The sequence below is a fragment of the Uloborus diversus genome, chromosome 3 (assembly GCF_026930045.1).
Source record: "Uloborus diversus isolate 005 chromosome 3, Udiv.v.3.1, whole genome shotgun sequence".
In the NCBI taxonomy this organism is placed as follows: Eukaryota; Metazoa; Arthropoda; class Arachnida; order Araneae; family Uloboridae; genus Uloborus; species Uloborus diversus.
In genome coordinates, this window is record NC_072733.1 from 468,390 (window position 1) to 480,872 (window position 12,483).

The 12,483-nt window shown below is 37.0% G+C and overlaps 1 protein-coding gene across 1 annotated transcript in view; it reads right to left on the reverse strand.

The window, feature by feature from the left end:
- The window catches only part of LOC129218177 (teneurin-m-like), a 116,889-nt gene that overhangs the window by 69,849 nt on the left and 34,557 nt on the right, over window positions 1–12,483 (reverse strand). Inside the window, exon 3 of the mRNA XM_054852395.1 lies at window positions 11,473–11,740. Within this exon, the coding sequence (XP_054708370.1) occupies window positions 11,473–11,740 (268 nt within the window). The remainder of the gene's footprint in view (window positions 1–11,472; window positions 11,741–12,483) is intronic.

Consider the following 12,483-nt stretch of genomic DNA (forward strand, 5'->3'; position numbering starts at 1 on the left):
TTAAAACCGATTATTATAAAACGTGGTTCGCTTTATCCAAAAAACAATAAACAATAAGACAAGGATTGCAAAAAAGTTCATTTCAGCAGTTATTTGTTTTAAGCGTGTTCGAATTAACGAGGTTCGACTGTATTCTCAAAAAAAAAAAAAAAAAAAAAAACTAATGTGCTCAAAAAGAAAAAAAGGAAATAAATTTTCTTAAAAATTTACGAAATTAACGTCCTCATATATGACGAAATTAGTTTGACGAAACTAATGCTCTCAAAACTACGAAAATGATTGTTAATTTGACGAAACTAGAATGAAAAAATATTTCGTTACATTTGACGAAATTCGCATCTTCAAACCACTAACAAAAGCAGTTTCTTCAATTTGACGAAATGTTCGCTCGGAGCATATCCCTGGAAGTGGTTTCGTCAAAAACGAAGAAAATTTCGTCAAATTTGAAAGTCCATTTCTGAGAGTGTGCAAAGGCACGAAATCTAACTTTTTTATGGTACCCAAATCACCCTACATTTGCACTTAGGGAAATCACAATCATGGAAAAACAATTCAAACACGAAATAAATGACATTAATATGACCAATATTCATCGAGGTATGAAACACAGCGTTTTGTGACTTACACCACCTTACACTCACTGTCAATTACACATTTGAAGGTTAATACAGCGAATAATAAGGGTTTAAAATTATATGTGTGCATAGGTGTGTTTTTTTAAACTACACGAGCTTTTGTAGTGTGTTTTTAGGTTTCATAGCACAACAATGGCAATAAATAAGAAGTATTTTATTTTCTACTTCGAATACATGTAATTCTTCTGAAAGGACGATAAGTTCTAATCTTATAATTTACATAGTGCACTGAAATTTTTAACTCCAATATCCAATAGAATTTTGGTCGCAAATGATTAAAATGTTTTGTATTGGACCTATTTTTCAATGAAGATTATTTCCCTAAACCTTTATTTTCACAACCGTTAGTCCGAGATGTATACTTCCAGTTGCAAAAATCAGATGCAGAGTTAAGATATTAAAAGTTTGAAGCAAAAATAAAAATGAGCCATAAAATATAAAATTAAACTTTTTATACTGGCCCTAGTCTCCCTAACTAATATTTAGAGAAATAGTCTTCATTGAAAACTCTTACTGACACAAAAAACTTGTCATTTATGCGATCAAAACTCAAGGAGATATTCCAGTTCAAAGTTTCAAGGGACCATACATTGAATACACTGCTCGACATTGAAAATGTAACACCAGGGAGGAGTGGTCAGAAAGTGATGAAATTTGGAAGAAAGACAGAGACAGCAAGGAATAATAAATGATCTTAATTTCAAAATGATGGGCAGAATACAGAGCGAGAGCGGCGTTGGCTCAGTAGGATGTAGGGCCACCGCGGACAGCGATACACGAAGAAACAGGTTTAGGCATAGAGTCAATTAGGGTGCGGATGGTGTCCAGAGGGATGGCTTTAAATTCCTTTTCAACCATTTGCCACAGTTTGTCTTCTGAAAGAGGTAGGGACAGAGTCTGCCAACGGCGTCAAATCACATCGCACACATGTTCGATTGGTGACAGTTCAGGAGAGTATGGTGGCCAGGGAAGCAACTGGGTGCCTTGAAAAGCATGTTGGCAGATGCGAGCACTGTGTGGTCGGGCGTTATCCTGCTGAAAAATTGCATTAGGTAGCCTTTGAAGCTAAGGGATTGCCACCGACCGCAGCACATTATCCAAGTTTCGTCGGGCCGTCATAGTGCCCTGAATACGAACTAGAGGTGATATGGAATTGTACGCTATTGCGCCCCAAACCATTATGCCACGTTGTCGTGCGGTGGGACGTTCCACAGTTACTGCCGGATTAGATCTGTCTCCACGTCGACGCCACACACGTATGCGGCGACTATCACAGGTTAAACAGAAGCGGGATTCATCTGAGAACACGACATTTTGCCATTCTGTCATCCACGTCGCTCTAGTCCGGCACCATACTAAACGCTGCTGTCTATGTTGTACGGTCATGGACAGTCTTCTTGGCAGACGCCGTGTTTGCAGACCCTGTGCGACCAAACGACGGGAAATGGTTCTGGTTGACACGGGAACATTCAGGGTATCTTGCACCTGCTGCAGAATCGAGGATCAATTGAATTGTGGGTCTGCTACAGCCTGTCGGTGGATGCGTCGATCCACGCGTTCTGACGTCATTCTGGCTGCCCCGGCACCCCTCAATCTTGCCACATTTCGTTGTTCCAATCATCTTCGGCACAGCCGATGCACCGTGCTCGCATCCATGTGGGTAACAGCTGCGATTTGACGTACGGACCAACCTTCCCTTCTCAGTCCGATCACCATACCCCTCGTAAAATATTCTATCTGCTGGAAGTGCCTTCGTTGACGGCGGCCTGGCATTCTCTCGTGTTACACGTATAGGTATGTGCGTATATGCGATATGTATATGTATTTCAAGTTTTCCCTTCAGTTTCTTTCCCTCCCCCTCAACCACCATGGTACCCTTCACCGGTTAAGCTAGAAATGGCAGGTACGAAGGTATTATTGGTTTAAAATAAAAATAAAATAAAATCCTCCAAGACAAAAACAAAATGTCTTCGATATTTCTCCAGTCAGAAATAACGACACGAATATTGCCCATTCTACAAGCTCCTACCCTTATATCTTACTTCACGTGCGTCAGAGAGCTACGCATTTCACATCATTTACATAATTCAGTGATGTACGTCTACTCTAAAATTAGCATAAATGTCTGAACACTCTTTCTTGGTGTTGCATTTTTCAATGTCGAGCACTGTATATATATATATATATATATATATATATATATATATATATATATATATATATATATATATATATATATATATGTATGTATGTATGTATATTAGGGTGGCCCTTATTTTTCAACTTTCGAAAAAGTTAGCTCCCAACCCCCTATTTTGTTCCAATGGACAAAAAAATGATGTGTTCAAAATATTAGCTCAATCGGAAAAGTTTAAGGGGTGCCGCAACAAGCATGAAATTATCAAATTTTCTCCAAAAAAGGAATTTTTCAAATCTTTTCAAGTTAAAAAAAAAAAAAAGCATCTCGCATATTTACATTTTTGACGTACCTATATCTTCTTACAGGTGTTATTTTGCTCTAACTGGTTTTTCAGAGACTTTCTATGTCTTTCCCCCATTTTCCTCTGACGTCTTTTGTGGTATCAAAGCTTTTTGACCAAGACACCATTCACTACTCATGACGCGTTCTTGCTACTGCAATTGTTTCTACATCAATCTTATGAAAATTTCCCTGTCAACTTTTTAATTGAGTTATTTTTGCAGTCACACTTAATTTTATGAGTAATTTTTAAACTAATTAAAAATATAATTTGAGTATTATCATATATATCAGGATTAGGACCATGATAGTAAATATAATGTTTGTATTATTAATCAAATCCTATTTTTTTTCCCAAATGATAGGATAAACTTAAATTAACTCTATTTTTATTATGTGCTTCGTTTGATTATTTTCTAACTAAGTATAACCTTGTCTTTGTTCATTACCATCATTACCATTCCATCGTTTATTATTCCAATACATGAAACAAATCAATTGTCGAGCCGAGAACATGTTTCATTTTTACGGTAGTTTGCTGCTTTGATATGATAAAGACTGCTGCTTTTTAATCCCAAGTTTTAAATAGAGTCACAATACATATGATCTACATCTATTTAGAAGAAAATTTGATGAATTGTACAAAATAAGAGTTCCAATTGAAACATCTTTTAGGCGAACATCAGTCCTCTCTCTGTCCAGTATATCTCCCATCCCCCTTAACCGTTTCCCACCATCCCCTTCCGAAGAAGACCCCACATTTGGTCAGAGGTCAAAAGTCAAGCGGGGGTGAGAGACGACCTTGGGTGAGCGTGGGAGCAGCTGCCCACAATAGAGCCCCTAGGGGCCTTAGCCCCCAAGAGTGCTGCTGGTAACTTGCGCCTGACTTTCGTGTCATTATCAACTCCGACTTGCAAAATGGCATCAACGTCTTCCGGTAGCTCATTAAACAAGTTGAGAAAAGATTTCTACATTGATCTTGTTGGCAACATTTCTAATCAAATTGTTGGAGCAAAGCTACCATCGAATAGACAAGTCTTCAGGGCCGATCCTAGGGTGTCGACCGCCCTTGTGCAAAGACTTAATGTGCCGCCCCTCAAGAGTAATTTGCATATTTTGACTCATCTTTAACGTCCATATAAATCTTTCTTCAAATTTCTACACCAAGTTCTAATTAAAAAAAAAAAGAACGGAAGAATGATGAACTTATAAAAAGGAAGAAATGTTTTATAATAAGAAACTCCTTAGGTACAATTTATATGTTTGAAGAAAGTAATAGATACCAAAATTTACTAATCTTAAAAACGCATTTTATAGTCTGTCTTCGGTGACATAAGAGGAAAGACGGGGGGGGGGGGGGGATCAGGGAAGGGGGGATTACTTCGAGAAAATTATCGAAATTGGCGTATGAAAAATAGTTTTAGTTAATCTTTGGTTGTGTTTGGTTGCAAGGACAAAAGAGTCCGGTATACTCAAGGTGCATGGAGAAATTTTCGAAATTGACGTCAAATATCGCAATTTTTAGGAACTTTTTCGAGACTTCAGGAGATAGTAATGTTGATGTTCTTTCCTAAACTTCTTTCCAAATTGAAATCAGTCTGAAGCCTTTTTTTGTGACCGTAGCGTAGGAAGGATCGACGCTCTTTACGAAAATTTTCCAAAACTGAAGTTTTAAGCACGCAATTTTGGGTTACCTTTGTTGACGTTGCTAGAGGGAGGGAGATTCAATCGTCTCCCATTGAAGGTTTTCGAAATTGAAGTTCAAAACGCAAATTTATGCTGTTTTGGTGATGGTAGGGGATCTGGCGGCTTTCCTCCGGTAATTTCTCGGCACTATTTTTTTTCAAAAACCCATTTTTGGCTATGTTTGAAAACGATAGGGGAAACGTGGAAATATTCCGAACCGAAATATTTTTCAGAACTAAAATACATTATAGGCTATTTTTTAGAAGGAAGGGTTTTGAGACTATAAACGGATGTTTCTAAAAGAGCAATTTTATACTATTTTTGGTGACGTTAACGATACTGGGAAGCATCGGCGGATCTTACGGATATTTTTCGATATTAATATCTGAAAAATACAACTACAGTGAAACCTGTGTGTAAGTTGACCACTTGCGGTGCACTACTTTAGTGGTCAACTTTAGCAGGTGGTCAACTTACAGAGGTTGAATTATATGATAAGATCTAATTCTGTGCCTGAAAATAGCGGTCAACTTAGACAGGTGGTCAACTTACAAGGGTGGTCAACTTTACAGGTTTTACTGTATACACCTTTTGTCCACCTTACCTCGACGATTGATGGGTATGCACTAGAGCGGCGAAAAGTTAAATAAGCCAAGCAGTTCTCCTCCGGAATTTTTTAGAAATTGAAGTCCCAAAAACGTATTTTATGCATTGTTTGATAACGATGGGACTAAGAGCGGGCGGGGGTTCAGTGTGCCCTCACGAACTGTTTTCAGAAACTGAAGACAATTTCAGGCTACTTTAGGCAGGAAGGGTTCTGTGGCTCCATGGAATCGTCTAAAAACGAAATTTGGAGATATAATTGGAGAAAATTAGTTTGGAAATTAGTTCTGAAAGAATAGTTTGGAGAAAAGCGGGATCCGGGATCCTTCCCCGAAAGTTCTTGAAACTAATGTCTGAAAAACGCAATTTTAGTTTGTTTTTTAATAAATTGAGGGAGAGGGGGTGGGATTAGAGGCTTCTTTAAAGACGCTAACTGAGACCGTCTTTGGTACCGTCTTGTCATTAAGGTAGTAATTGCAAAAAGTCCGTATATAAAGTACATCGCAAAAATTTCGAAAAAGAAATCCGAAAAATGTCATTAAGCAATTTTTGATGACATTAGGAAAAGCTATCCTCTAAAAACACATTTTAGATTTCGGAGCCAACATTTTTAGGAGGAGCGTTATGTTTTTTGATTAAGTTAAGGTGGAAGAGGTGAATCAGAGACTTAATTGGGTGCTTAAGGTCGGTGGTTCAACCAGTGAAATGTTCAGAAATTAAAGTCTTGTCTTACGCTAACTGAGACCGTCTTTGGTAGTAATTGCAAAAAGTCCATCGCAAAAATTTCGAAAAAGAAATCCGAAAAATGTCATTAAGCAATTTTTGATGACATTAGGAAAAGCTATCCTCTAAAAACGTCATCACATTTTAGATTTCGGAGCCAACATTTTTAGGTTATGTTTGATTAAGTTAAGGTGGAAGAGGTGAATCAGAGACTTAATTGGGTGCTTAAGGTCGGTGGTTCAACCAGTGAAATGTTCAGAAATTAAAGTCTTAGAAACGCAATTTTAAACCTTCTTTAGTCTTGTCAAGGAGGTCATGGCATCATTTTGGATCTTCGTTTAAACTTACTACCCGGGGCAAGAGCCCTGTCCTCCTACCTGATCTGAAACCGGGCAGTTCATTTGGGATTTTAATCAGAAAAAATTGCCGTAAAGGGGGAAAATTACAAAATTTTAGTTTGTCATTCATATATGTTTGACTCTCAAATGAGTCGCAATTTTTTACTTTCTTCCCACGCATCCACGATTATTGAACACAGATTTTATTGTTTGAAATGCTTATGATGAGAGTATCTAATCAGTATAGCTTTTTTTATATAAATAAAATATGTCTTCATTGTTTAGGTCTATAAACGCTTGGGAGGTAAACATTAGTGGCCGCCCTCGGTGCTCCTTTTAGAAGGCACCCTTTCATGCTTCAGGAGGAGGCCATTTTCCTCATTTTCTCTCCCCTGTATCCATGCCTGATTACCGGTTCTGTCACAAATTTTGCAACCAAATGAAGCATGTGTGCAAAGAGTATATTAATGGACAATGAACTAACACATTGGTCCTAAGCATTCTATTTTTCTTAAACTATGCTATATGCTGTCGGGAAATCGACACTTAATTTGATAATTGAACATTTAAAATTTAGCAGATTTATTCGACTTATTATAAGAGATCTTGTGAGAAATTCTTGAGGAATTTTCGAATTATAAGAACTACATGATGCAGCCTGCGGCCGCCCCTTGCTTCGGCCGCCCTTGTGCGGTGCACACTCTGCACACCTGCTAGGATCGGCCCTGCAAGTCTTGAGCGTCTTTTTTTACAATATAAAAGTTGTAAATATGACAAAAAAAGAAAGTGCAACATTAGTGATTCAAGAAGTATCTGTTTTTTGGCAAAAGGCAAGAATTCCCACTAAAAGAACGGATCACTGCGTTGACAAGTTAGTCAAACTCCATGATGAATGGAAACATTTGCAGAAAAGTTTTTCGAGAACTTCAGGGAAAGGAAAAATGAGAAGAGATTCTTTTGAAGAAATTATGGACGATCTCTTCGATATTGCTCATGCAAATGCTTTAGAAGACATCAAAATTGAAGAAGATAGGAAATTTCTAATTCTTCAGCGCCAAAAAGGAAGACCGGGCTCCATGGTTGGTGTTGACCTAAAATTAACACAAAAAGAAGAAAGGAAATCAAAGAAAAACAGAACAGAAGTTGCCCGAAAGAAACGAACTTATGAAGAAATGGAACGACAATTAGTCGACACATCTTATGATATAGTTTCAAGCAACCCGAGCAGTGACGGTTTTGACGACAGTAGCAGCCCTTCTTCTGTCATTGATAAACAATTACCAGAAACTGATATAGACACACTTGAGAGTACGGACAGTACGACTTACGCAGAAACTAGAGGTACATTGCATTTTTTTACTCCTCGTCTATCTGAAGTTTTTGATAGATGTAAAATCACAGATAGAAATGGAATTTACATACTGGTAGCTGCTGCAGAAGCATTTGGACTTGATACTAAAGACCTGATCATTAATCGAACTTCTCTTCAACGCCTCCGAAAGAAATTTAGAGAAGAAAGACATGCGGAAATTCAGAAAAAATTTAATTTAAATGATTGCCAAGAGCTTGTCTTACACTGGGATGGAAAATTGCTCCCAACACTTGCAGGAGTCGAAAAAACTGACAGACTGGCAATAATAGTAACTTTCCAAGGCAAGGAGCAAATGTTGGGAGTTCCTGAAATCCCATCCTCATCAGGAGAAGAACAAGCCATGGCTATTTATGAATCAGTTGAAAAGTGGGGATTAAACGATAAAATTCAAGCACTTTGCTGTGATACAACAGCCAGCAACACAGGCCGAATAAATGGTGCCTGTATTAATCTAGAAAAATTGTTTGATCGTGATCTGCTGTACCTTCCTTGTCGTCATCACATTTTTGAGTTAGTTTTAAAGGGATGTTTTGACTCTCTAATGAGTGCAACTTCTGGTTCAGACATGCCACTTTTCAAAAGATTTAAAGAAACTTGGACAAAACTCGACAAAAAAAAATTATACCACTGGTAGCAATGAAGTACCTCATGATATTCGTGCAACCATGCTCGAATTTCTTGATCAACACCTTTCAGCTCGGAAACAACAGCGCGATGATTACCGAGAACTGTTGGAATTAAGTATGATATTTCTTGGTGGGGATTCCAAAGTGTGGAATATCATTTCGTAAGCCAGGAGCTGTAAGTCATGCTAGGTGGATGTCAAAGTCCATTTATGCACTCAAGATTTACTTATTTCAGGATCAGTTTCCCTTATCTGAAAGGGAGAAGAACTCTTTAAGAAGAATATGTATTTTTCTTGCTCGAGTCTACGTTCGATCTTGGTTTCTCTCCCCGGAAGCAGTTAAAGCTCCATATCACGATTTCCTATTTATGCGTCAACTGATCGATTACCAGGATATTGATACAGAAATCAGTATTGTTTCTCTCAAAAAATTTTCAAAACATCTCTGGTACTTAGCTCCTGAAACTATGCCTCTATCCTTATTTGATGATAATGTTCCAACCTCGGTTAAGAGAAACATGGCACAAATTATGTTGGAAGCAGATAAAGATGAAGAATCGCAAGAAGCAGAAAACCAACAAAAGAGATACATTCCACATCAAAACAATTTTTCTAAGTTTATTAACAACGAATTTTCATCTTTTGTGACACCTGTTACAAAACATTTCCTCACCCGATTTTCTGTAAGTTCTGATTTTCTCAACAAAGACCCTTCAACTTGGAAAGATGACCCTGGTTACACAAGTGGAAAGGAAAAACTTGATAAAATAATTGTTGTGAATGATGCTGCAGAAAGAGGGGTCAAACTAATTCAGGAATACAACAATATTCTTACAAAAGATGCAAATGAAAAACAATTTGTTTTACAAATTGTTGCTGAAGATCGCAAAAGATACCCTACTGCTACTAAATCCTCACTTAGGAAAAAATAATGTTGAACATTCGCTTGTTCCCGCTGTGTTTTGGTTCTGTAGAAATTGTTTGTCATAATAAAATGTATTTATCCTCTAAAAGCTGTTGTGTTAGTAAAGAAAAATTAAATATAGTTAAAAAAGCACGAGATTTCTAGGATTTGCTGAACTTCAAGTCGTTTGCGGCACCCCTAGAAATTGTCCAAATGAAGAGAAATTTTACACAGCCTGCTTTATTATTCATTGGAACAAGATAAGAGGTTGGGAGCAATAAAATTTTAACTTTCGAAAAATACCCTATAGTTAAGGGCCACCCTAATGTATATGTATATATATCAATCGTTTGGCCGGCGGGGAGAAACTCAAAATAAATTATACCCTTGCAATCCCACCAAACACACAGCATCACCTTCATCGGGTGCAAACTGGCCTTTGCCATTGCGTCACCATGTTCACCTGCCTGTTTCCATGTGCGTTTGCGCTGAACATTGTTGTACAGGACCCATTTTTCATCGCCCGTCACTAATCGATCCAAAAACGGCTCGTTTTTGAGCCGCTCGAGTAAAGATACGGCAGCAGAAATTCGCTGGATTTTGTTGCTCTCGGTCAACAAATGGGGCACCCATATATCGAGCTTTAAATCAAATCCAATTTTTTTTAAACGCCGAAAAGCGGTTGATCGGTCAACGTTTAGTGCTGTAGCAAATTCCTCTGTTGAAATTCGCGGAGTATTCTGAACTAAAGAACGCAAAACGTCGTCATCAATGTCGGAAGGTCGACCTGAGCGTGGCTCGTCTTCCATCTTAAAATCTCCGCAACGAAATTTTGCGAACCTTTTTTTCCACAGTTCGTTTAGCTGGTGCTTGATCTTGATAAACGTCTTGAATGTTTTTTACGGCTGCTGCAACGTTTATTCCCTTCCGAAACTCGTAAAGCATAACATGCCGTAAATGCACTTTATCAACACTCATTTTAAAAGTAATCTTTCTCGAAGCAGTTTGTATCTGCACAAATTATTTTGATTGGAATGAAAGCTGCACATGTCACCTTTCCAACGATCTGACTTACGTAGATAGTGGTAAGAATGACAAGACGTTACGCCCGTTCTAACGCCATCTATTGCAACTCCGCACGAACTTTTGCACTCACCCAATATAATCTGGAAAGAAAATACTAATTTTTTACATATATTTTTTTTCTAAAATGAGCATATGAGTTCTTTCAATCAGTGCATTATAGCACGTTGAAATGAAGTGTAAAAAATTCCTCTATTAATTGCAGTAACGTCGCAATCATAATTGGAATCACTAATAAGGCCAAGAAGCCCTCAGCTGACGGTAAATAGTACTAGCACTTTTATATTGCATATTTCTTTTTCATTGCTGAATAGAAAATATGTTCGAAGGTTCAGTGTCATATGTTTATTAGAACGAGCTTAAAGTAGAACTAAGCATAGTTCCTTCATTCATAACCACATTGAATTTGCATCTTTTGGGAGTAGTTTTCTTACAGACTATTAAATCAACAATTCGTTGGAAAAAGTATCAGTACAAGGAAAATATAATAAGAACTGTAATTGATAGCATATTTTTACTTTCAAAAGGCTTTTGTGAGTGCGATAAAAAATTTTCTTTTCTTGAATTTAAGACTAGGCCCAATTCTGAAGATACACAAACTGAGGTATACGAACATCTAAACGAAGCAAACTTGTAATGTAGTTCCACTCACTTTTGGATTTATAGAGCAATACTATTTTTAAAAATAATAATAAAAATTCAAAAAAATTTTTTTTTGGCAAAACTGTTTTTTTTTTCGTTTTTTTTTCGGGTTTTTTTTGTTGTAAATTGTACGTACCAGCTAAAAAGATTGTATATGTATTTCTGTTTAATATAAAACTGATATATTTATTTTAAAAAGGGGGGATTTTTTCAAATTTTCAAACAGCAAAAGGCATTCTAAAGTTTCAAATGTAGAAACTGTAAAGAAAAAAAAAAGACCTACTAATGGAAGTATTAAGCCTCAAAGAAAAATATGAACAGTTACAAGTGTTTTTTTTTCTTTTCCTTTTTTCATTTCTATAATGCGATAAGAACAACTAACCTCTGGCTGTAGTAAGGCCATAAACCTTTTGTTTGTAAACATTTCTCTTGTTCCAGGCAAACGTGTATTTGATGTCGGGGTCTGCTTCGAAAGTCTTTTCCACCAGGAACCCTTCCACTACAATCCGCAGGTGCACCAAACGGAGTGTCTCAGGAACGTGGGATGGTGTCAGCTGGAGATGGATGGTTGATAGATAACCTTGCGCATGACTGCTGTGATAAACTAAGTGCAGATCAGACCCGGGAATGGAAAAACTTTCTTGTAATACCTAAAGTAAATGGGTAATGTACCGTCAGTTGAACATTTCTTTTAGTTAGGCATGTAAATGATGTAAGGTAAATAGATTGAAGAAAGAAAAAAAAAGGTAAAAAACAGAACAACCTCAATTTTGAGTTTTCCGCCGGACGAGTGATGAAAAACGGTACAAGCGGGAAAATCCAAAATCGGGGGTGGAGGTAAAAATCTAAAGATGTTTGTTTGAAAGCTGTCACTTGACACATGTTCTTAAAACTTTTTTTTTTTTTTTTTTACATGCAACGTGCTCTGTACTGTTTTTTTTTTTTTTTGGGGGGGGGGGGATTTGTTTCTTCGTATGCAATTAAAAATGATAATTGCTTTAGAGTATTTATGCTTTAAAAATAACGACAATTAAACGGAACATAAAGAATGTCGAGTGGCTTCAAACAGCTAAGAACCAAATTTATCACGGAAAAAAAAAAGAGATATTAAAATAAATATATATATATATATATATATATAAATAAATCTTCTATACCGACGTTTGTCACCATAAGGCTTTTGAGCGGCTGGACCGATTTTGATCAAATTTTATGTGTGTAATTAAATTGTGGCAAGCATGGTTTCGAAGCGCGATGGATCGAATAGGAAACGTTTTTGTTAATTAATTAATTAATTTGAACATTGGATGCTTATATCTCCCAAATGATTAATATTTATTTTAACCTATTGTTGAGCGAGAACTGAAATAATTATTTTACCCGTTGCCAAAGG